General features: G+C 49.5%; 1 protein-coding gene across 1 annotated transcript in view; it reads right to left on the reverse strand.

Moving 5' to 3' along the window:
• Positions 1-486: 486 nt before the first annotated feature.
• The window catches only part of nt5dc1 (5'-nucleotidase domain containing 1), a 44,572-nt gene continuing 18,551 nt past the window's right edge, over positions 487-26,507 (reverse strand). Inside the window, exons 7-12 of the mRNA XM_079753803.1 lie at positions 22,183-22,357; positions 15,327-15,424; positions 9,399-9,520; positions 4,425-4,646; positions 1,490-1,673; positions 487-1,388 (exon numbers count right to left, since the gene is read on the reverse strand). Coding sequence (XP_079609929.1) covers positions 1,273-1,388; positions 1,490-1,673; positions 4,425-4,646; positions 9,399-9,520; positions 15,327-15,424; positions 22,183-22,357 — 917 coding nt within the window. The 3' untranslated portion in view covers positions 487-1,272. The remainder of the gene's footprint in view (positions 1,389-1,489; positions 1,674-4,424; positions 4,647-9,398; positions 9,521-15,326; positions 15,425-22,182; positions 22,358-26,507) is intronic.

Here is a 26,507-nt window from a genome sequence, read left to right on the forward strand (position 1 = left end):
ATGGCAGCCAATAAAGACACGATACACTTCATCAAAAATCCCAGTTATATTTTATTGCCAGAACATCAACACATCTGTGTTCCTCCGGCCCCTGGAGACCACACGATGCCCCGTATGGCTAACGCGCTGCGGGACACTTCAGGTGGACCCGAGTGCTACAGCAGCATCACTCCGGCTGGATCCCCCTTTACCAGGAGCTCACCTTAAACACACATTATGGCCCAAGTGACGCAAACCAGCTGCACGAGCACTCGAGACTCAGCTAAAGCATCTCGCAGCGTCACTCCGAAGGAAAGGAGAGGACTCGCATTTTACTCCAACACATTTCACGGAAAATATGATGAGAACATCAAGCATGAGGAGTATTCACCTCGTGGTTCTGGATCCTGGTTTGGTTTTGGACACACACAGCACAGGAGAGATAGGATTCACTCATTCATTTCTTTACGAACAATGTCCCGATTAACAACTTCACAAAATACTGGCAACAGGAAAACATCCTTTAATATTATATTCCAGTTACTAAAATACACATATATGATCAAACAGAAACTAAATTAATAAGTGGGGTTATAATAACACTTAGTGGCACACAAATATTTTTTTTACCCGAGGTTTGATAAATCATATTCAGGGAATGAAAAACTAAAGACAAGTAGGACGTTTATTGTGGTAAGCCTCAGCATTCTTAAGTTCCTAGAATAGCTCTGCTGATCAATAACTGGTGCATTGGTATTTATAAATGTGCCCTTCACAATAAGAGTAGAGGGCGCTACGCGTCTTCTAGAACTAGCTGCTGACTCACTACTTCACACGCACTTATTTTGACGAGTGATATTTCCACATGTACGGTACACATTAAGACCACGCCACGACGTTCAGAGCACACGGAGGACTACATTCACATCCCCTGCAGCACAACAGGTGCTGCTGCAGAGTGGACCGGAGAGAGTGTGTGTGTGTGTGTGTGTGTTTATGTGGGCTCTGGGGGGGGGGGGTTGGAGGCACATGTGATGACGTTGACGAAGGTGGAGGTGGTGTTTGTGGTGGTAGTGTCGTCGATGGTAGGGGGGGTGGAGGAGGAGGAGGAGGTGGTGGGGGGTGGAGGAGGAGGTGGGTGGAGGAGGAGGAGGAGGTGGGATTGAGGAGGAGGAGGAGGAGGTGGTGGTGGGAGATGGATGAGGAGGTGGTGGTGGTCGTAGTGTAGTCGGTGGGGGGGGGTTGGAGGAGGAGGTGGTGGAGGAGGTGGGGGTTATTGGGTGGGGTGGTTCCTCATGACGTGTCCTGGCTCCGGCCGCCCTGCAGGGAGTCGGGGGGGCGGGGGTAATAGCCGCGTGTGGGGGGCCGGTCGGGGGAGAAGCGAGGGAACTTGTAGTCCAGGGGAAGACCTGAGGAGAAAAGGTCAACGGTCACATCTGAGTCCCAGTGTCTCAGCTCTACGCGTGTGTGTGTGTGCGTGCGTGCGTGCGTGCATGTGTGCGCGCCCCACCGGCGATGTGCTCCACACTGGGGATGGCCATGGTGCTGTACTTATGGATGCTGTGGCAGCACCAGGTCAGCCTCTGCTCCTGCTCCTCCTTCTCCTCTCCTGCCCCTCCCGCGCTCTTATGAGCGTCCACGAAGTAGGACCCCCACTGCCGGGAGGAGTCTGAGGGGGCCTTCATGCCCTGGTCCTGAAGAGGTAGAGGAGTGGACACAGGAGTGAACACGGGGGTGAACACAGGAGTGGAATCAGGAGTGAACACGGTAGTGAACACGGGAGTGAACGCGGTAGTGAACACAGGAGTGGAATCAGGAGTGAACACGGGAGTGAACACAGGAGTGGATACAGGAGTGAACGCGGTAGTGAACACAGGAGTGGAATCAGGAGTGAACACGGGAGTGAACACAGGAGTGGATACAGGAGTGAACGCGGTATTGGACACAGGAGTGAACGCGGGAGTGGACACAGTGAATAGGCTGGTATAATATTTGTATTTCTAAAGTGTGTAAAATAGTTAGAGATACTGAGAATACGTCTCAACAAAGCTCAGTCTAACGGGTCAGCTAAAAACAACAAGGTGCACAAGTTAAAAGTTCAAAATGCGCTTTTGCATTTGGAACACAGTCAAAGACCCACTTACACACTTGCTTCTGCGAAAACATCTATATTTTTTCCTAGTATTTGCTAGAAGGGCACGTGCTGAATACAACCGGTCCTTGAGGTTCTTCCCTCCCTTTGCAGGCGACAGGAAGTCGTGGGCTCAGCGCTCAGTACACAACGCCTAGTTAGTGTCAAAACAACTGAAACACCATGAATAACATTTGCAACTTGAGACATGCTATCACGAGTGCCTTTGCAAAACAAATGCTCAAATATGATATTTGATATCTAACCTTAAACAATGAATAAAATAAAAATACTAAAAATAATCTTGCGAAAATACTATTTGGCTAATAGAAAAGACCAGTGCTGGCCAGCGACCCTGCTGGTTTGGAGGTTGGACATCAGTCGCCCCACACCCTCAGCCCCACAGCTCGGGTCCGGACCGCCAACACCATGTCAGCTTGTCATGTCTTCCAGTATTGGGCAGCGGTTCAATCCCCTCCAGGGATTCTCACCACCAGCCGGTGACTCACCGTTCTCCGTCTTAAAGAGACAGTGCGTCCCTGCCCTCTGGCCAGGGGGGGCAGCAGAGAGCACCGGCTCTGTGAGGCCGTCATGTTGTCGACACAAAGAGCAAAAAAGAAGCAAAAACCAAATTGGTTTCACACTTTCCAATTGGTCTTCTCATTTCATATTCACACCATTGGTCGGCACAGACCAAATTCAATTGGCTGGCGTCCTGGACTTGAATTGTATGTATATATAATATAAATATTCTAGATTCTTCCTTTCCTTATTGACTTCCATTTGAACTAAAGCCAAATCCTGCAAAGTTCCGCAGCTCGTCTTTTTCCACATCTGTCGCAACATCAAAGGAGTGCTGAATCAGAAGCTTTATTTTTGCAGTTTGAGGAACAACATCCTGTGAGCATCGATAACCTTCTAGTGAACCAGAGACCACTTCAGGGGAGAGAGAGAGCGAAAGAGACAGAGGCAGAGACAGGAGACAGGAGACAGAGAGAGAGAGAGAGAGAGAGAGAGAGAGACTGTGTTAGCGGGCTTTGTCAAACCCTTTCCGAGCACATCTTTGGATTTTGGCGTGCAGGAATGTTACGTAATCGTTGCCGCGGGCTGCGTGGTCGGGCCCCGGCACGCAGGGCCCAGCAGGCCTCCACACGCCCGCCGGAGACTGAAACTATCGCTGTGTTAAACACGCCGTAAACCCCCCACCTCAGTACTAACCCCACGGTGGTTAAGGGCTTACACACACACAAAACACATCCACGTCGAGGAAGGGCCAACAAACACACAAACACATCCATGTTAAGGGAGAGCCAACAAACACACAAAACACATCCATGTTAAGGGAGAGCCAACAAACACACAAACACATCCATGTTAAGGGAGAGCCAACAAACACACAAACACACAAACACATCCATGTTAAGGGAGAGCCAACAAACACACAAACACATCCATGTGGAGGGAGAGCCAACAAACACACAAACACATCCATGTGGAGGAAGAGCCAACAAACACACAAACACATCCATGTTAAGGGAGAGCCAACAAACACACAAACACATCCATGTTAAGGGAGAGCCAACAAACACACAAACACACAAACACATCCATGTTAAGGGAGAGCCAACAAACACACAAACACATCCATGTGGAGGAAGATCCAACCAACACACAAACACACAAACACATCCATGTTAAGGGAGAGCCAACAAACACACAAACACATCCATGTTAAGGGAGAGCCAACAAACACACAAACACACAAACACATCCATGTTAAGGGAGAGCCAACAAACACACAAACACATCCATGTGGAGGAAGATCCAACCAACACACAAACACACAAACACATCCATGTTAAGGGAGAGCCAACAAACACACAAACACATCCATGTTAAGGGAGAGCCAACAAACACACAAACACACAAACACATCCATGTTAAGGGAGAGCCAACAAACACACAAACACATCCATGTTAAGGGAGAGCCAACAAACACACAAACACACAAACACATCCATGTTAAGGGAGAGCCAACAAACACACAAACACATCCATGTGGAGGAAGATCCAACCAACACACAAACACACAAACACATCCATCTAGTCCACAGGCGAACACAGGTGCATCATGTCTTCGTGCCCATGGAGGGGGGGTCTGAGAGAGTCTGGGGGGGCTGGGGGTGATGAGTCACACTTCCAGAGAAAGGAAAGCTACGGAGGAGGGGGGAGAAGGGGGGGGAGACGGGGGAGAGCCCTTCACGCTAAACGGAAACAGCTGCCGGCTGGGAACGTAGAACGGAGGACGTAGTACCTCGAACTTGGCTTTTGTCTCCTGGTCCTGGTCCTGGTCCTGGTCCTGGTCCTGGGTCTGGGCCTGGGCCTGGGCCTGGGCCTGGGCCTGGTTAGCCCTGGCGGCAGCGCTGGTGGGCACTCCCTCGCCCTCCATTTCCTCCACCACCATCACCGTCTCCCAGCGCCCGAAGCTGGAGGCGGGGAACATGTCGGAGCGCATGCTGTCTCCGAAGTACACCACCTGGGGACAGGAAGTACACCAACACTCAGTGCACCAGCTGGGGACAGGAAGTACACCACCTGGGGACAGGAAGTACACCAACACTCAGTACACCAGCTGGGGACAGGAAGTACACCACCTGGGGACAGGAAGTACACCAACACTCAGCGCACCACCTGGGGACAGGAAGTACAACAACACTCAGTACACCCCCTGAGGACAGGAAGTACACCACCTGGGGACAGGAAGTACACCAACACTCAGTGCACCACCTGGGGACAGGAAGTACACCACCTGGGGACAGGAAGTACACCAACACTCAGCGCACCACCTGGGGACAGGAAGTACAACAACACTCAGTACACCACCTAAGGACAGGAAGTACACCACCTGGAGACAGGAAGTACACCAACACTCAGCGCACCACCTGGGGACAGGAAGTACACCGACTGGGGACAGGAAGTACACCAACACTCAGTACACCACCTGGGGACAGGAAGTACACCGACTGGGGACAGGAAGAACACCACCTGGGGACAGGGGACAGTCTCATCGCTGAGGTAAGGGAGACCTATATCTCCCCACTCTCCTCTTTCAGTGCATTCAGTCGGAATTCCGTAGGACTTGTTTATCCCCGGTTGTCATAGCGATAGCAATGTTTTTGACCATCTGAGTGAAATGAAAGCATAATCAGTCATGGAGCAGGAAGGGGAGGGAAGGAGTCCCTCTGATTGGTCCTCTCAGCCTGAGTCACCTTCAAACCCCCACAAGCTATTTAACGGGAGTGGAACTCAACATGACGGACTACACACACGAATACACACACAGTGGAACAGAGAGTGTATGACATCATCAGGGCCCCCTTGGCCGGGGGTCTAGCCACCACCACCACCACCACCACCACCAACACCACCACCCCCACCACCAGCTCTCCTGAGCTCCTCCTCCTCGCTCGCCCCGCCTGTGTCCGTCACCCTGGGCAGTGAAGTCCTGTCGTGAGCGAGGTGAAGCATTAAAGGCCTACGTGCAGGTTACCCAGAAGTTTTGATCAATGGGTACATAAAGCACTCAAAATATGTGTATCATTTATAAAATGTCCCCAAAATAGTGTTAAAGTTTATGTCGTTTTTGGCAGTAACGGGTGTTTTCTAATGCCATTCTGCGATGACGTCACGTTGGGGAGACGTGGTGGAAGGTAGCCTCAGCCTAGTACTAGAACTATGCCGTCAAAGAGGGGGCAAGAACCACAAATAACATGTATGATGGCCCACAGCCGTATAATTTCGAACCTGTCAGACGTGAGAGGGCAAATGAGGAATTGCCGAGAACTGATGGCGGTCAAAGCCAATTAAATGCATGGTCAGAGGAGAATGAGTGGAGGGTTGCTATCATTTTAGCAACGCAGCAAGCTAGCGCTGGAGCGAGTCAATGAACAGCAGTGTATACAATAACGACACTTTTATATTTTTTTTACTGTCAGTGAATAGCACCGAGTGAAAGTCAACGTTTTCTTTATATCTAGTGACAGCGATTATGTCGTTCAGATAAGTACCGGTAAACGTAGTCAGAAGATCTAGAAATAGAAGGCATAATGCTTGCTATGGGCTAACTTGGCCTACTGACACGCAATCAGTACACTTGCAATGAGTGCCTGCAAGTATAACCAATCGTGGTGTGACATTATTCAACCATTAATCTACCGCAAATACCGCAAGACGTACATTGAACACATACACAAAGCACACCGTCCAACCCGGCGGATGCTGACAGACAGCCCACAACAAGCCAAACATCACCACGGCGGGTGTGCTCTCTCTCTCACTCTCGTACGCCCGTACACAATCACTCCAACTTATCCAACTCCAAGGCTAGGCTGCTTCACTAAGACCACAACTAACCACAAGGCCTTCATAACCATGCAGTATGCCGAGGCCGGAAAGGACACACGCACAGTCGCACACACTCATCTTATGCAAAACAATCAGTTTTATCATTGACATTCAGTCACTGCAAAGATTTAAAGACTAGCCTCTTACCATAAGTTAGAATGGACCCAAAGTATGTGATTGATAGTCTGGTTTTTAGCTTTCGTTTTTAGTATGACTTCTCAACATTACGTCTTTCTTCTACCTATCTTTCTATCAACGCATGTGTCTAGTTTCAATGTGATGTATTTTGTGTATGTCCAGTCAGACTTGTTGTCTCCCTTGTTCTGTGTGGTCTTGTAGGCTATACTGTGTGAGCCGAATCACCTAAATGAATTCCCGACGATTTGTGTCATTTGGTATTAATAAGGACTTGACTAGGCTATCTATCTATCTAGGCTATTAATCAACAATTATTCGCCAAAGGGGAAGTGAATAGTGGGGAATAGCTGTTATTGCTGGCTATTAAATGTTTTAGTATATACTACACGTGAACAATCCAAAAATAAACAAGATAACACTTTTTGCCAGGATTTATTTGTTTTTATTAGCGGTCTCGGGGGCTATTCCCCACTATTCACTTGGCCTTCGGCGAATAATTGTTAATTCAATGTTTTAGTATATACTACACGTGAACACTCCAAAAATAAACAAGATAACACTTTTTGCCGGGATTTATTTGTTTTTATTAGCGGATATTTTGCTATGAAAACAATATCGAGTTTGAGATGTCAATCATGGGATATTGCCCAATATCCCAAGATAGTGAACCAATCAAATTGCGCCATCTTAGGAGGTTCACGTGTAGCATATACTAACTATATATAATATCTATGTATTTATCTATGCATCTGTATAATCTGACGAACACTCTCTTACTAGTCTCTACCCTCAAGGGTCTCAATGCGGCTTTGGTCCGTGCCTCCCCAACGTGACGTCATGCAATGCATTCTGGGGGGAATGAGAATCAATAGCAAACCGCTAAAATAGTACCTACTTTTTCGTGTTACATTCCGTTTTGTGATACCTAACAACATTAAATACAATAAATAACAGTTTAAATCTTTATTACCTTCAAGCAAATTGCACAAATTCGTTGGAAAATAAACCCTGCAACACGGCCTTTAAGGGGTTTAGTTCCCGAGGCGGAGGAGCCTGGTGGGCGGAGCCATCCTGAGAACAGATGGAGCCAACCTCCAGGAGGCGGAGCCAGAGCGGTGGACCGTGTTGGGGTTGATGACATCAGTGATGTGACTGTACTATTGGTCACTGCTAACACCGTGAGATTTAGAACTAAAGTCCACGGTTGTCATTAATGAAATATCTAATAAATGACTAATTTATCACTCTGTGTCTGTGTGATTTAGGGGTATGTCATCGACAGTAACGAAAGCCTTGTGATTGGTCGGAGGTTGGAGGAGGGGAGGAGCAGAGGGTGGGGCTGACAGGAGGAGAGGTGGAGTCGATGTGGGGAAGGGGAGGAGGAGGGGGGGGGGGGGGGGGGGTAGAATGTACTCCACCCTCAGTCGTTAAAATGACAGGCTTTTGGTGACCCAGAGACTTCCACTCCTTTACTCCACCTCCCACCCCAACTCTACAGCATAGAGATCAACCACACCTCTTATGATCACATCTCAGGGAGCTTAAGTCACCTGCAACTTGTTTAGACTCTACTGACGCTGGCTGGCTAACTGACTCACTGACTGACTGACTGACTGACTCACTGACTGACTGACTGACTGACTCACTGACTGACTGACTGACTGACTGATACGGGAGGGACAGTAGAGAGATATGATACAGGACAGTAGAGAGATATGATAGAGACAGTAGAGATGTGATAGAGGAGAGACAGTAGAGAGATATGATAGAGGAGAGACAGTAGAGAGATATGATAGAGAGAGACAGTAGAGAGATATGATAGAGGAGAGACAGTAGAGAGATATGATACAGGACAGTAGGGAGATATGATAGAGAGAGACAGTAGAGAGATATGATAGAGGAGACAGTAGAGAGGTATGATAGAGAGAGACAGTAGAGAGATATGATGGAGGAGGGACAGTAGAGATATGCTAGAGAGAGACAGTAGAGAGATATGATACAGGACAGTAGAGATATGATAGCGGAGAGACAGTAGAGAGATATGATAGAGGAGAGACAGTAGAGAGATATGATACAGGACAGTAGAGAGATATGATAGAGAGAGACAGTAGAGAGATATGATAGAGAGAGACAGTAGAGAGATATGATAGCGGAGAGACAGTAGAGAGATATGATACAGGACAGTAGAGAGATATGATAGAGAGAGACAGTAGAGCGATATGATAGAGGAGAGACAGTAGAGAGATATGATACAGGACAGTAGAGAGATATGATAGAGAGAGACAGTAGAGAGATATGATAGAGAGAGACAGTAGAGAGATATGATAGAGAGAGACAGTAGAGAGATATGATAGCGGAGAGACAGTAGAGAGATATGATAGAGAGAGACAGTAGAGAGATATGATAGCGGAGAGACAGTAGAGAGATGGTTGTCATCGGTCTGGAAGGTGTGGAGGGTTGGGACCAGGGGGGCGGGGGGCAGCCAGCGGCCCCCACCTGGAGCCCTGCCAGCGGGCTCCAGGTGCGCCCGTCTCACACCAGGGTGAGATCCCTGCGACACGATTGGCAGACGAGCCCGGCCCTTTGCTCGGCGGCTTGGCGGTCGACGGAGAAGCTCCTGACACCTGCGTGAGGAGCGCTCCAGCCGCCCTGAGCTCCAGCACTAGGGTTTGGGGTTTTTATATGTTTCACACTGACGGACATGGCATTCCATGGAGCCCTGGCTGGGGCGGGATGGGGAGCCTACCTTGGGCTCCGGCTTGCCCGTCATGGTCTTGAGGAGCTGGTGGAGGTGAGGCCAGTTCCCCTGGGAGTACCAGCCGGGTTTGTCCAGCGCCGGCAGGCCCTCGCTCTCCTCCACGTCGTCCACTGTACCACAAAGATGGAGGAGGATGGGGGTCATGCGGCGGCCATCTTTGGAGGACAAAGCTATGACTGAAGATTGCTATTTGTTTACCTTTGTTTGATATGCGTTTCGTAAAACAATAAAAAAAAAATACAAAATAACCTTTCAACTTTACAATCAAAACACATGAAAATAGATCATATTCTGATTTAAAACTCCATCCATCCAGTCCATCCCAACACTTAAAGCAGAGCTTAGCTTCAGGGTGAGGGTGAGGCTGTCATACTGTCTGTTAAATGTTAAAACTAAATTGCTATTTTAAACCACTTAAAAGGCTAAAAGTAGCCATTTTGTTTTTAAGACTCGATAGGTAGATAGACGAACACAGAGATTGTGTCAGCAACACGCAAGCTCTGTGTTCGCCAATCTACTTATCGAGTCTTAAAAACAAAATGGCGTCGACGGGTGATCTACTGATGGTATTGTGTGTATAAAATGTCACTTTTAATAAACAATCTGTACACTTACAAAGTTCTCAATGCCTTGTTTTATATGTTAAGACCCTTATAGTACTACCAAAGAAGTGTCGGGCTACTTTTAGCCTTTTAAGTGGTTTAAAATAACGATTTAGTTTTTACCATAACCAGTGCCCCCATCGTTCCAAGTTTATAGCGTTTTGATAGAATCGGCTAAAAACAGCCAACTGAAGAAAGCGTCTACATGCAGTTTTTGTGCTCCAGAACGAACGTTTCAACACGTTATCATACAAAACATATCCCAAATCCGTTTTTGCACCGGAATTACCCTTTAAGTGAGGGACGAATCCACTGGCTGTGGTTCAGAGCTGAACCAGACCTGCTGACACGGTCAAAACAAACTAGCCATTACGTCACCACGGCAACGGAGGGAGATTCAGGCCTGAGTGGAACCAGAGGGGGGCTGGCCTGCATTAGTGCCACACACACACACACACACTGATACACAGCTACACACACTGACATACAGTTACACACACTGATACCACACACAGTTACACACACTGATACCACACACACAGTTACACACTGATCCCACACCCACAGTTACACAAACTGATACCACACACACAGTTACACACACTGATACCACACACACAGATACACACACTGATACCACACACAGTTACACACACTGATACCACACACAGTTACACACAATGATACCACCCACACAGTTACACACACTGATACACAGTTACACACACTGATACCACACACACAGATACACACACTGACACCACACACACAGTTACACACACTGATACACAGTTACACACACTGATACCACACACACAGATACACACACTGATACCACACACACAGTTACACACACTGATACAGTTATACACACTGATACCACACAAACAGATACACACAATGATACCACACACACAGATACACACACTGATACCACACAAACAGATACACACAATGATACCACACACACAGTTACACACACTGATACCACACACACAGTTACACACACTGATACCACACACACACACACACACACACACACACACACACACCAACCATGCTGGGTAACCTCTTCCTGTCCTCTTCCCATGATGCATTAGAACAGGTTTGGAAGGCGGTGCATTATGAGAGCGTGTCTAAAGACCGGAGGCCTGGATACAGGGCATTACTCTGCGGAGGTGAGACGGGCTCTACACATCGTCCCACACACAGCGGAGACCTCAACGGTGAGGATTCAGAAACAACAATTCTGAGAGGAGGAGATGGAGAGAAAGGGCAAAAAGGAGAGAGAGGGAGTTTAAAAGAGTCTGCGATAGAATGAGAGCGAGAGACACTGCACTCTTAGAGAGGTAAAAAAAAAAAGAGAGTGCAGAAGAAAAGGAGGTAGACTAAGAGAGGAACTGAAAGCACGTGAGAGATAGGGAGATAGAGGGATGGGGGGAAGTAAATGGTTTGAGAGCTAAGCAGAGGCAGGACCTAGATAAGCCCTCCTTGAGGGCTCTCTGCTCTGAGCTTTGAGACCTCCAGCATACAGGCCTGCCGCCTGAAGTCAATGTTTAAGAGCCCGGCTCCACTCAGCAGTAGAGATCCAGCCGCTTACGACTCATGTGGGCAGCAGCTTCCAACAGGCAACACACCAGCGCCCTCTGAAGCCAGGAGTCTGTGTGTGTGTGTGTGTGTGTGTGTGTGTGTGTGTGTGTGTGCGTGCGTGCGTGCGTGTCCTTCACATATCTCTAGAGCCAGTCTGCTCTTCTTCACACTTGGTGTGACTATGGCTGCGAACACGAGGACATTCAATATGAATCAACCTCTAAACAAACAGCCATCCCTCTCCGGTCCTCAGCCGCGTGGGGAACGGGCAGAACACGGAGCGCTTCACTGTCCGCACTCGGACGCTAGATGTAGACCGTTATATTAAAGTGTGTCTGTCCGTACGGCTTCACGTCACTCAGCGTATCCCTGGGAACCCAAGGGAGCCCGGTGTCGAGGTGGAGAGGTTCTGATGAGAGGTCCTTAAGAGTGGTTCTGATGAGCGGTTCTGAAGAGTGGTTCTTATGAGCGGTTCTTAGGAGCGGTTCTGGAGAAAGAGGTTTGTAGGAGCGGTTCTGAAGAGCGGTTCTGATCAGTGGTTCTGATGAGCGGTTCTGATCAGTGGTTCTGATGAGCGGTTCTTGATAAATGTTCCCAACAGGCCCGCTCTGAGCGGCTTTGCACTCATAGCGTTAAAACATCAAAGAGCCACACAGCTCGGAACACTGTAGGAATTGATTGAGTCATTAAAAATAAAGTTCAAAATAAAGGTCATTAACCGACCAATCCATGTTTCTGGATGACCAGGGTAAGAACCAGTGGGAGAGAGGAGAGCCCTACTAGATCCTACAGGAATCATCAACAGGGTCTTCCGACAACGTGGCAATATTTAGAGAGCGGGGGGGGGGGGGGGGGGGGAAAGGGAGACAGAGAAGGGGAACATTTTAGCAGCTGGATCCGCAGCACACTTCCATTCCCTGTCCACTGATGACATTCCAGAGGAGGGCAGAATTCCCGGACAAGAATTCCCGCCTGCTTTTGACCTCCAGCGCTGAATGCTCTCAGGGTTTTAAGTCTAAATATACATTTTTTACCCGCTTTACTATTCATTGATACGTTTACTTAATTACTGACCAAATACGTTGTGTTACAAGGGCTGTGAACCTACCTGGGAACATCCAGTACTATAAAGTGCTGTGAACCTGCAGTACTATATAGGGCTGTGAACCTGCAGTACTATATAGGGCTGTGAACAGGGATCTACTGGGACACAAATTTAGCCCGGGACTTTGGGATGGAGCGGCCTTTACTGAGATCGCAGGAATAGCGCATTTAGAATTTTGCCACTGTGTAAAATAATAAAAACTATTCCTTACCCCGTGGATATGTGCAATGCAACTACATGTCAATGTTGGGATGTGCGTGTGGTTTGAATTTGTGAAAGATCCCAGGCAGATATTTGATAAGCAATCTTGTCCATGTACAACATATTGGAAATTGCATGTGCCTAGAAAGGTAAATCAAGGGTGAAAAGGTTCCAAATAGTGCAAGATAAAAGTACTTTAGTGGAAGGAAAAAAGTGGGAGGTAGAGATAGTCATATCCAACAGCATACAACAAAGATGTCACATTGTATGCCCATCACTGCTGGATACTGCTCCGCAGAAATCACAAATCAAGTTTTTTTTCAATGTTTGCAATGACCAATGAGAAAACTGTCCCTGTCAGTCTCTGGCCAGGTATATACTGAGGGGCTATGGGTCATGTCAGAGTGATAAGTCCAGAAGTTGAGGAGGAAAATAAGGACACACACACAGACGATGCATCTCGAAAACACCAACTCAGTAACTAACTTCAGAGGGAGGTAGCAGGGAGTAAGCGACCCGGCCGTGAGTCAGCCTGAGCCAGATTTGACAGGTCGCGGAGCAGTCTAAGTTGGGAGGGGCTGTTCGGCCCCTCGCGCTTCCCCCATATGTTGAAAGTTATCCCCCCTCTAAAAGGACAGTAGTACATCGGCCCCGTTTTACCGCCAGGCAAGAGCTCAGTTTCCCGCAGTTTGTAAATATCCAGCAGGCCAACCCATGTCACGGCTTACTCTACTTATATTTTTTTATTATTTTTAACCCTCTTGTTATTTTAGGGGTCAATTAGACCCGAGTCAATGTTAACAGTCTCTAAAAACAAGGTTAACATACTTTTTTCATGATTTTTTATGACTTTCCTAACTCTATGGTGTAAACGTGGCAAACATGAAATTAACAAAAAGTCAGTGTTGTTGGGGTCATTCTGACCCCTAGCACTATTATTCTATAAAACTCTAAATCTTATCTCGTTTTTGTTGTGTTGGATGATACTGAGGGCACCTACAGGTTCATTTCTGTGTGTGTGTATGTGTGTGTGTGTGTGTGTGTGTGTGTGTGTGTGTGTGTCTGTGTTTGTGTCCATCTGTGTGTGTGTGTGTGTCTGTTTGTGCGTGTCCATCCATGTGTGTGTGTGTGTGTGTGTGTGTGTGTGTGTCGGGGGGTGTGAGGAGAAAACAGTTCCCACAAGATCTCTGATCATTCAAGAAGCAATGGGAGAGGCAGGACATATTTCCCACGAGAACTCACTAACATTTCTCAACTCTGATCATTCTCGCAGCATGGGGGGTAGGGCGAACATATAAACGCGAGACCTTTGACAATTCTTGCAGTATGTGGGATGGGGTTATTTCACTTTAGGTCAATGAATGAGATCGTACAGTGATTTGCATATTTCACAATAGTCATATACAATCAAAACTTGATGTATAAGGGGAGGTTGGGGGCAGTCATGTATTATTTACTGGGCTATAAAGATGGTCAGTAGAAAGGCCTACAGTAGCTGCTAGAGCAACTTGGTTAAAACTTTTAGTTGCAGTAATTTTCTGCATTGCTCAGGTCAAATTGACCCCAAACATCAAAGTTGTACGTTTATTTGAACATAATAGTTGGGTTAAATTAATTCTTATTTTCTTAAATTGAAAAACGGCCGCCGGCCGGCTCAGCCTGAAATGGCCCATCCGTTCGGGAAATCTCCCGAACCTCCGGATGGCCAGTCCGCCCCTGGCTGTGAACCCACCTCGGTACTGCAGTACCCTATAGGAAGCGACTGAAACGTACCGGTACGACCGAGGGCTGTGATTGGACCAAGACTTTACACGCATATTCTGTAACGGCGTAATTCATATTATATCGCAGCGTATAGCATAACATATATATTGTAATGTATATCCTAACATATATTGCAACGTATATCGTAGTGTATGTCAGAACTAAATCAACGAATAACGTCACGCAAATATCAGCGTATTTCAACATGGTCAATCAGTGTTTATCGTAACGTATATCATAACGTATCACAACGTATTATCATAAAGTATATTGTAACACATACTAGTAATGTATGAAAACGACATCGTAACGTATATCGTAACATATTGCGTAACGTAGCTCAACGTATACCGGAACGTATTTCGTAACAGATTTCAAAACGTATATCGTAACGTATATCGTAATGTGTATCGTAACTTAACGTAATGCATACTGTAACATATATTGCAACGTATCGTAACGGGCATCGTAACGTATATCGTAATGTGTATCGTAACGTTTATCGTAACGTATATCGTAACATATCGTATTGATGTATGAAAACGGCATTGCAACGTATATATTAACGGATACCTCAAGGCATACTGCAAACTTTATAGTAAAGTCTTTTGTATTGTTTATCTTGACATTCTCGGGGCGGGGGGGCGGACTCACCGAGGGTCCTGAAGGGCCGCTGGTGGGGAACCAGGGAGAAGAACCCGGGCTTCAGCGCGTTGGTGATGATGATGTCAAACAGATCCTCGTAGTCCTTCCTGTAGCACAGAAACAAGATGGCCGTTAGCTGGGGACGACCTCCAACAGGTCCTCAGGATAAACGGTGTGACGAGTTGATGGCGCCGCTGCATTTGAGGGCGCTGGCGCGAAGCACTAAGCTACTTATCGAAGCACGCTAGCTAGCGTAGTGACTTCTAGTAGATGGATGATGTTCCAGCAGGGCTGAAGGTGTTTGGAACGCAGCCCGAAGGCTCTGGGTACGATCCCTCATGGCCCGCAGTCTACCTGAAGGCATTGTGAGCAAGACGCCCCAACCCCCACCTGCTCATTCATCTAAAAAAGTTCAAAGGATAAAAGCAACAGCTAAAACGACTCAAGAACAAAAGATTGTTTTTTTTACTTCATTTGTATTTTTCCATAGAATTGTTATTCTTCATGTTTAAGGAAGGGAAGCCCCCGTTGGGTCTCAGTTCCCGCGGTCTCCTTCCCCTCTGTCCTCTGAGAGCTGAGGGCTGTCCAACCTGGAGTCCTTTGAGACGTCCTCATACTAAAGGACTGTACACTATCGGCCCACTTATCCACCATTCTGGTGCCATTGGTCTAGTTCACTTTATTTGCTATACTGTGTGGCAGTTATTTGCGATATTTTCATTGTGTTCGTAAGTACACAGTCACCATGACGTACGGTAGACGGCTAGCATCTTTAAACTCGTCCCAATTAAGGCTAATGTAGCATTGGCATCGCTAAGTTGGCTAGCGCAGTGTTAGCCCAGTGATGCAGCGTGTGCCGTGGCACACAAAGGGCAGTAGAGGCTGGAAGGCCGCTGTGTAGTGGCGCAAAGCTAGCTCGCGATGCCAAGCTGGCTTTGCCAAGCTAGCTATGCCAGTTAGCGGTGCCAGGAGGATGTGGCGGCTAGCCGTCAGTCACAGCCCCCGGGCCTCGCTAGGCTACAACTCACAGCTTACCGTCACTGGCTCTCTACCCACCAGGCCCACAGTGGGAAGAGAGGCCCGGGGCCCAGAGACAGGAGGCCCCGGGGCCAAGAGACAAGGGGCCCAGGGCCAAGAGATAAGGGGCCCGGGGCCAAGAGACAGGAGGCCCCGGGGCCAAGAGACAGGAGGCCCCGGGGCCAAGAGACAAGGGGCCCGGGGCCAAGAGACAAGGGGCCCGGGGCCAAGAGACAGGAGGCCCCGGGGCCAGAGACAGGAGGCCCCGGGGCCAAGAGACAAGGGGCCCGGGGCCAAGAGACAGGAGGCCCCGGGGTCAGAGACAGGAGGCCCCGGGGCCAGAAGAGACAGGAGGCCCCGGGGCCAAGAGACAAGGGGCCCGGGGCCAAGAGACAAGGGGCCCGGGGCCAAGAGACAAGGGGCCCGGGGCCAAGAGACAGGAGGCCCCGGGGCCAGAGACAGGAGGCCCCGGGGCCAAGAGACAAGGGGCCCGGGGCCAAGAGACAGGAGGCCCCGGGGCCAGAGACAGGAGGCCCCGGGGCCAAGAGACAAGGGGCCCCGGGGCCAAGAGACAAGGGGCCCGGGGCCAAGAGACAAGGGGCCCGGGGCCAAGAGACAGGAGGCCCCGGGGCCCAGAGACAGGAGGCCCCGGGGCCAAGAGACAAGGGGCCCGGGGCCAAGAGATAAGGGGCCCGGGGCCAAGAGACAGGAGGCCCCGGGGCCAAGAGACAGGAGGCCCCGGGGCCAAGAGACAAGGGGCCCGGGGCCAAGAGACAAGGGGCCCGGGGCCAAGAGACAGGAGGCCCCGGGGCCAGAGACAGGAGGCCCCGGGGCCAAGAGACAAGGGGCCCAGGGCCAAGAGAAAAGGGGCCCGGGGCCAAGAGACAGGAGGCCCCGGGGCCAGAGACAGGAGGCCCCGGGGCCAAGAGACAAGGGGCCCGGGGCCAAGAGACAAGGGGCCCGGGGCCAAGAGACAGGAGGCCCCGGGGCCAGAGACAGGAGGCCCCGGGGCCAAGAGACAAGGGGCCCAGGGCCAAGAGAAAAGGGGCCCGGGGCCAAGAGACAGGAGGCCCCGGGGCCAGAGACAGGAGGCCCCGGGGCCAAGAGACAAGGGGCCCGGGGCCAAGAGACAAGGGGCCCGGGGCCAAGAGACAGGAGGCCCCGGGGCCAGAGACAGGAGGCCCCGGGGCCAAGAGACAAGGGGCCCGGGGCCAAGAGACAGGAGGCCCCGGGGCCAGAGACAGGAGGCCCCGGGGCCAAGAGACAAGGGGCCCGGGGCCAAGAGACAAGGGGCCCGGGGCCAAGAGACAGGAGGCCCCGGGGCCAGAGACAGGAGGCCCCGGGGCCAAGAGACAAGGGGCCCGGGGCCAAGAGACAGGAGGCCCCGGGGCCAGAGACAGGAGGCCCCGGGGCCAAGAGACAAGGGGCCCCGGGGCCAAGAGACAAGGGGCCCGGGGCCAAGAGACAAGGGGCCCGGGGCCAAGAGACAGGAGGCCCCGGGGCCAGAGACAGGAGGCCCCGGGGCCAGAGACAGGAGGCCCCGGGGCCAAGAGACAAGGGGCCAAGAGATAAGGGGCCCGGGGCCAAGAGACAGGAGGCCCCGGGGCCAGAGACAGGAGGCCCCGGGGCCAAGAGACAAGGGGCCCAGGGCCAAGAGAAAAGGGGCCCGGGGCCAAGAGACAGGAGGCCCCGGGGCCAGAGACAGGAGGCCCCGGGGCCAAGAGACAAGGGGCCCGGGGCCAAGAGACAAGGGGCCCGGGGCCAAGAGACAGGAGGCCCCGGGGCCAGAGACAGGAGGCCCCGGGGCCAAGAGACAAGGGGCCCGGGGCCAAGAGACAGGAGGCCCCGGGGCCAGAGACAGGAGGCCCCGGGGCCAAGAGACAAGGGGCCCGGGGCCAAGAGACAAGGGGCCCGGGGCCAAGAGACAGGAGGCCCCGGGGCCAGAGACAGGAGGCCCCGGGGCCAAGAGACAAGGGGCCCGGGGCCAAGAGACAGGAGGCCCCGGGGCCAGAGACAGGAGGCCCCGGGGCCAAGAGACAAGGGGCCCCGGGGCCAAGAGACAAGGGGCCCGGGGCCAAGAGACAAGGGGCCCGGGGCCAAGAGACAGGAGGCCCCGGGGCCAGAGACAGGAGGCCCCGGGGCCAGAGACAGGAGGCCCCGGGGCCAAGAGACAAGGGGCCAAGAGATAAGGGGCCCGGGGCCAAGAGACAGGAGGCCCCGGGGCCAGAGACAGGAGGCATTTTTTACTCTTATTTAAATGCAACATTTATGATCTTCTAATTCGTTAAATCCGCATGAAGATCTCCACATTTTTAAATCCATATAATGGTGATAACTAAATATTTGATCAAATCCTCATCAAGGAAGGTAGATAGATTATATAAACCTATTCCTTCAACTCCTTCACACAGTGCAGAAATTCAGACCCTTTTAATTCTTTATTATTGTGTTGATGCTCGGCAAATATTCCACATCTAAACACGAGGACAGCGAACATTAACAGACGGATCATTAACAGAGTGCTTGTTTGGACTAAGGGTAAACATGTCAACGTTTGCAAGGTGGTTGTTGAACAAAACTAGCTAACAGCAGAGAAGGATTTGTTGTTTTCATGTGGATAACAACATGAGAAATACATTATGTACTGGATAGGTATTAAGTATGAAGTATTAAGGTACCATTAGGCATTTTGTGAACTTTGTACGTTCGCCCGAAGCTGATGCTGAAGGGCCCGATCAAAGCTTTAGAAACGGCATGGAAACAGCATGGAAACAGCATGGAAACACATGGAAACACATGGAATCAGCATTGATACACATGGGAACAAATGGAAACACATGGAAACAGCATGGAAACAGCATTGATACACATGGGAACACATGGAAACACATGGAATCAGCATTGAAACACATGGGAACAAATGGAAACAGCATGGAAACACATGGAAACATCCGGGAATCAGCCTTGAAACACATGGAAAGTCATGGAAACACATGGAAACAGCATGGAAACAGCATGGAAACAGGATGGAAACGCATAGAATCAGGATGGCCGCCCCAACCCAGTGGGAGCCCCCCCTAAAGGGAGCCCCCCCTAAAGGGAGCCCCCCCCAGTGGGAGCTGAGGGGCCCGCGGCTCCCAGCCCTCAGAATCTGACGGATAAAGAGTCTGCCTTCGCTTCCTCAGTCACGTTGGCATGACGACCGGAACCTCGAGAGCAGCTACCCTAACACACACACACACACACACACGCACACGCACACGCACACACACGCACACACGCACACACACACGCACACACGCACACGCACACACACACACGCACAGAGCTGGGCCAGGACCCAACATGCCTTCTCTATGGGAGGTGACACATGCTGGTGGGGTCAAAGGTCGGGGGGGGAATGTTGTTCCAGCAGAGAGGGAGGAAGAGGAGGAGGAGGAGGAGGAGGAGGAGGAGGCTGGGAGAAACAGAACGGCCAGTCTGCCGTTTGGCAGGAAATGGTTAAGAGGGGAGTAGGGGGGGTCACCTTGAGACACTCTTGAGATCCAGAAAAACCCCGCCTTCAACTAACCCTAGGGGTTAGGTTAACCCTAGTAGTGTTAAGGTTAGGTTAGGTTAACTAACCCTAACCCTTAGTTTAAACTAACCCTAACACTAGGGGTTAGGTTAACCCTAGTAGTGTTAAGGTTAGGTTAACTAACCCTAACCCTTAGTTTAAACTAACCCTAACACTAGGGGTTAGGTTAACCCTAGTAGTGTTAAGGTTAGGTTAGGTAAACTAACCCTAACCCTAGGGGTTAGGTTAACCCTAGTAGTGTTAAGGTTAGGTTAACTAACCCTAACCCTTAGTTTAAACTAACCCTAACACTAGGGGTTAGGTTAACCCTAGTAGTGTTAAGGTTAGGTTAGGTTAACTAACCCTAACCCTAGGGGTTAGGTTAACCCTAGTAGTGTTAAGGTTAGGTTAGGTTAACTAACCCTTACCCTTAGGTTAAACTAACCCTCACCCTAGGGGTTAGGTTAACCCTAGTAGTGTTAAGGTTAGGTTAAACTAAACCTAACCCATATTATTATGTATCATAAAGTGTATTGTATTGTGTACCTCGACACTCAGCTAGGAGGAGCCGGGTATCGAACTAGCAACCTTCCGGTTACCAGTTAACCCGCTCTACCTCCCGAGCTACTGCCGCCCCACAATCTCTCTAAATTGATAAAGTGATATCTCTCATCTCTCTCTCACATCTAACACCTATCTCCTTTGAATTCTTGCTGCCACCCGGTGCTTCTGCCCCAGGTCCCGGCGGGCAGCGTGTGGTCTCTAGGTCTGTCCTGCTCCAGCTCCGGCAGCACGTGGCCTCAGCGCGTGGGTCCACGGGGGTGATATGGCTATCGTTCCCTCCTGCGCGGTGAGGCGTGAGCGCGGCTCTGGCCGTAGCAACAGCCCTAAGTCCCGGGTTGACTCTGCTAAGTGGCGCCTGAACCAGACGCTACAGAGAGCCGGCTGGGACAAAAGGGGTTTGTGCGGCTGGACTCCAGACCTATAAAGACGGAGCTGTTAAGGCAGTCGGAGGTGGCGGCCTGGCTCCCATGGTGGGGCAGTGTAGTAGGTACAAGTCACTCCGTTATTAAAGAGTTAAGTATTACTTCCATCTTAGTCTAAGGTCGTATCATTAGGTTAAGTTTAACTTCCCTGTTAGACTTAAGTAGTATAGTATCAATATCATTGAGTTTAGTATAACTTCCCTGTAAAGTAGAAATATTATTGTTAAGGAGGAGAGGAGAGGAAAAGAGAGGAGAAGAAAAAGAGGAGAAGAGAAGGGAGGAGAGGAGAGGAGAGGAGAGGAGAAGAAAAGAGAGGAGAAGAGAAGAGAGGAGAGGAGAAGAAAAAGAGAGGAGAAGAGAGGAGAGGAGAAGAAAAGAGAGGAGAAGAGAGGAGAGGAGAGGAGAAGAAAAGAGAGGAGAAGAGAAGAGAAGAGAGGAAAAGGGAGGAGAGGAGGGGAGAGGAGAGGAGGGGAGAGCGTTTGGATGACCAGTGGCATGCCAGGACTGTAAGGAATGCCGGAAGTTGGGGGAAAAACTCCAGACCTGAAAGTCCAGACCTGGAATTCTACTCAGCCATGTGTGTGTTCTCTGTGTGTGCACGTATGCAGGGTGTGAGTGTGTGTCTTTGTGTCTTTGTGTCTGTGTGTGTGTGTGTGTGTGTGTGTGTGTGTGTGTGTGTGTGTGTGTGTGTGTGTGTGTGTGTGTGTGTGTGTGTGAGCATGTTTGTGATAACCCTGTCATAGTATTAAGTATTAATGTAATATTAATGTAAGGGGCCCAGTAAAGGGTGTTGGGGTATAGGGGCCCCCAGTAAAGGGTGTTGGGGTATAGGGGCCCAGTAAAGGGTGTTGGGGTATAGGGGCCCCCAGTAAAGGGTGTTGGGGTATAGGGGCCCCAGTAAAGGATGTTGGGGTATAGGGGCCCCAGTAAAGGATGTTGGGGTATAGGGGCCCCCAGTAAAGGGTGTTGGGGTATAGGGGCCCCAGTAAAGGATGTTGGGGTATAGGGGCCCCCAGTAAAGGGTGTTGGGGTATAGGGGCCCCAGTAAAGGGTGTTGGGGTATAGGGGCCCCCAGTAAAGGGTGTTGGGGTATAGGGGCCCCCAGTAAAGGGTGTTGGGGTATAGGGGCCCCAGTAAAGGGTGTTGGGGTATAGGGGCCCAGTAAAGGGTGTTGGGGTATAGGGGCCCCCAGTAAAGGGTGTTGGGGTATAGGGGCCCCCAGTAAAGGGTGTTGGGGTATAGGGGCCCCAGTAAAGGGTGTTGGGGTATAGGGGCCCCAGAGGGTCGGGGTCTGTCCGGCTCTTACCCCAGGACGTGTTCACAGATGAGCCGGCAGTAGTCGCTGTGGGAGCTGGTGATGAGCAGCAGCACCTTGCCGGCATCCTTCATGCTGCGCAGCCACGCCTTCAACTCCTCCGAGCAGGGCTGCAGGTAGCGCCCCGGGTCCCGTTTCACGCTGGGGAAGTAGGTCCCGGCGTCCTCTGTTCCCAGGGGACACAAAACACACACACAAAACACACACACACACACACACACACACACACACACACACACACGCACCAGGAGTTAGAGCCGCACAGCCCTGGAGAACCAAGCTAATTCAGTGGTGGATTGGATGGAGAACATGCTAGCTCGTCAGTAGCTCGTTATCCTCTCGTTATTATCTTGTTAACGAGCCGCGGAGAAGATTCTTTATCCAAGGAGTTCCACTGATTGAGATAGTGGCATAATGAAGGACGTCTGGACTCAAGGAGGCCTACAAGAAGGCTTCAGACACTGGGCATCGAACCCAGAACCTCTCCGATAAGGGTCAGACACCCTCAACACTAAACCGTCTATTTATTTGATCCAAGAGTTGAAGGGTGAGGAAGCATATTTCTAGCAGCTATCATAATCATTCCTTATGTTAACACCATACTGACATCTTTCAACCCTACCCTAACTTAGCCTACCTTACCCTAACACAACTGCCGTTATCTTCACCAGCTTCGTGATCAGTCAGAGAGAGGATGAAGATAAACCACTGCACGCAGAGGAAGACCTGGTTCATGAACTTTCTTACAGTGCAATGTGTTGTCTAATTTTTGAATCAACAGGAAACACAACTGTCACACGACGTGCACGAATCAGGATCTGAACCTGAGATAAGAAAAGGCCGGAGACTATGGGTCATAAACCCCTTCACATCACGCCGGGACAGAAACAGAGATCTGATTCACTTCCTCAATCATCACATCTAAACCACGCATTTCAATCGAGAGCTTTTAAGGAGAGGATTCAACTGAAGTTATAAATAATAATATGAATATATGATACATTTGATATATTCTTAATATGAATTGTATTCATTCAGAAGGCAACCGTGTGTTTGGCCTCATATCTGTAGAATCCTTCCTTCCAACGGTGCGTGATCCAGGATCTCTTGTCGTTTAAACATGACCTGTCTGTCTTGAAAGGTGACCCGGGTTGAGGTCAAAATGACTGAATGAACGGATTAATCTGGTGAATGAGCTCATGAGTCTGACGGGCTGAAGAGGATGCAGCTCAACGGAATAGACTGGAACATGCTGCCCCCTGGTGGTCCAGCTGTGGACTAGCGGTGCAGAGATGTCAATCACCCAGAACAGACAGGTGTAACAGCAACACCTGCCCACCAGGAGAGGGCGACAAAAACTAAGAGAAGCTAGAAAACAGCGTCAGAAATAAAAGGCTCACTTCATGAGCGCATAAATAACAATCTAAAACAATGAATTGAGAAGATAATAAAGCAATGTAGATCAGTGTTTCAACCAAATCCTCTGGTCTATCTAGGGGCTCTGGGAGCGACTGATCTGGTCTAGGGAGGTCAATAACCTCTAGTCATCACTCAGCCCCCTGGAGAGGTGGGGGGGATCACTCAGGTTGAGGGGGGTGGGGGGGTCTGGCCGTCATTCCAGACGCCCACTTCCTGTATAGACTCAGACAGTTAGATAGGGAGTGAGACAGTTAGATAGGGATGGAGACAGTAGATAGTGATTGAGAAATATATGGAGTGAGACTGTTTGATTGGGAGTGAGATAGTTAGCCGGGGAGTGAGACAGACAGGAAGTGAGACAGTTAGCTAGAGCGTAATCCTGAGATCCTGGCTTTATCTCCGGCTTAACTACGCAGAGAATTTAATTGGACGTTTAGGCCTCAGATTAAAAAACACGCCTAAAATCTGCTGAGTCATGGTGGAACAATGGAGGAGAGAGAGTCTGGAGCGAGAGGCTTGTGGTCCTCAGCGGGATTGGAGGCTGACGGCCTCCTTCCAGGGCTCATTTTTCTGAGCCACTGGTGTTTATATCAGATGGTTATATCAGAGGGTTGTGGCCGGCGGCCCTCAAACGCTATACTGAACTTTGATGGTCTTCAGAAAGACCAAGGAGACTTAATTCTGTTATTCTTCATCTCCAACATTACAGGACAAGAACAAATGTCGCATGACCAAGAGTCTGGAAGCTTCTTGGAATATTGCGATGGCACCTTCATGGCAAAAAGAGCATTTATCCAATTTTAGCTTGATGGATGTAATACGATATCTGTCGGTTAATGCATTGACAACTTTCGGCTGTTTAAATCCATGACGTCAGAGTAATAAACAGGACTGCTGACAGAGAGGGAAAGTGTGGAGAGAGACAACCTGCTGAGAACTAGGTAATACTGGCCCGAACAGCCATCACAGCCTTAAAGAACCCTCTTAGAACCGCAGAAAAGGGTTTCATCAGCAGTGTTTATACTTTGTGATTAGAGCAGCATTGAGCGACCGCCTCAGCACTCCTCATTCTGAATCAGCTGTCAGTTCAAAGGTTACATTAAGTTTTACAGGCCCAAATATCAACATAATATTTTATCCACTACTATTTTGATTCTCTCTAAAAAGGTGGTACTGTGGTCCAAACCATTATAACATTGCCAATGTGGTAGGCCTACTGTAGTCCAAACTATTATAACCTTGTCAATGTGGTAGGCCTTCTGTGGCCAAACTATTTTAACATGGTCGATGTGGTAGGCCTTCTGTGGCCAAACTATTTTAACATGGCCGATGTGGTAGGCCTTCTGTGGCCAAACTATTTTAACATGGTTGATGTGGTAGGACTAATAACTATTCATTATATATTTAGTTGTATTCTATTTATGTTTGTATTCTAAATCTATTATTGCAGATCCACGTGACCTGATATGATATTAAACCCGAACCCTAATGGGGTTATTTCAGCAAAAGGTCAGGGTCTTGCGTCTCTGGATAAAAAACAAGATCCTATCAGAAAAGCCCAGCCTCATTCTTAGACGAAAATGAAAATAAAATTAATATACCACATAATTAATACACCACATATTTAATAAACCACACAAGCGGCCGAATAAGTGGTTTATAACCGGCCACCGCCCGCCATAACTGGAGGCCAGACTAAACCAGTTTCATCTGAATCCCAGAGATCCACCCAAACCAGAAGCACCAGACCAGTCTACACCACAAACCAACAGGAGTGAGAGTGAGGTAGACATACTGTAGGAGTGAGCTACAGATGGGTTGTGAGAGTGACCGAAGCAGTGAGGGAAGAGTGAGCGAGACAGAGGTGGAAGGCTTGACCTGGTGGTGAAGCCTTCAGACTGGTGGTCTCCAACCCCCGAGGACCCCTCTCCCTGAAGGTGAAGCCTTCAGACCGGCGGTCTCCAACCCCCGAGGACCCCTCTCCCTGGAGTCGAAGCCTTCAGACGATCTTCTGCGGAGGTTTGGGTTTAGGTTGACATCTTGCAGCCCACTAATTGTTGCGTTCTTGGGTGCATTTTACGATCAGAACTCGTCTCTCCTTCAAAAAGTAAAGAGATATTTCAGAAAGCGGCGGGTCTGGGCGTGCGATGGCTTGGCCACGCGTGTTTCTGTTGGCGGTAAACAGAAGCTTATCTTCCAGCGAACAACAAACATCAAAAACCCAAACGCATCAGGACATTTGAGAGTTTCATCATAACAGCGTGCGTTCCCACCCAGATGAAGGAGGTCTTCACATGAAACCTGTTTATCAGCACAAGTCTTGAATAAAGTTTTGTTGTGACTTAAGTGTGTCAACATGCTGATCTGTGCCACCTCTCTGATGCAATAAGACCTGTTTTATTACGTTAAACACTTCTTAAACACGTCTTCTACAGAGAGTTAGGTTCAGGTTGACATCTTGCAGTCCACTTATTTTATAATTGTTCTAACTCGTCTCACTGGTGGGAGACAGGAAGTGAGGAAGGCGAGGTAAACACGCGTATCCTGTATACAACAAGAAGGCCGTGTTGAGATAGATGACAGATACTGTGTGCTAGTGAAAGTCATTAACTAGATGATACCTTCGGTGATGAGGTTTGCTGCTCAAGAAATCCAAGGTTCTCATTTGCCGTTACAGTAGATGTTGATTTATGTTATCTCTCGTGTTGAATTTACTACTTGTATAACATGTGGTTAACATAGCGGTTAACATGTCAACTCCTCTAGTGATCTCCTCCCTACAGCGACTGCACTCAGTCCAGCTGCCCTTTAGAAACTCGGGCGAGCAGCACTGGGAATATTTTCAATCATCAATCAAGTCAATCATGATGAAATGCTGAGATGGCCTCCAGTCCCAG

Source organism: Pollachius pollachius (assembly GCF_949987615.1).
Source record: "Pollachius pollachius genome assembly, chromosome: 16".
In the NCBI taxonomy this organism is placed as follows: domain Eukaryota; kingdom Metazoa; phylum Chordata; class Actinopteri; order Gadiformes; family Gadidae; genus Pollachius; species Pollachius pollachius.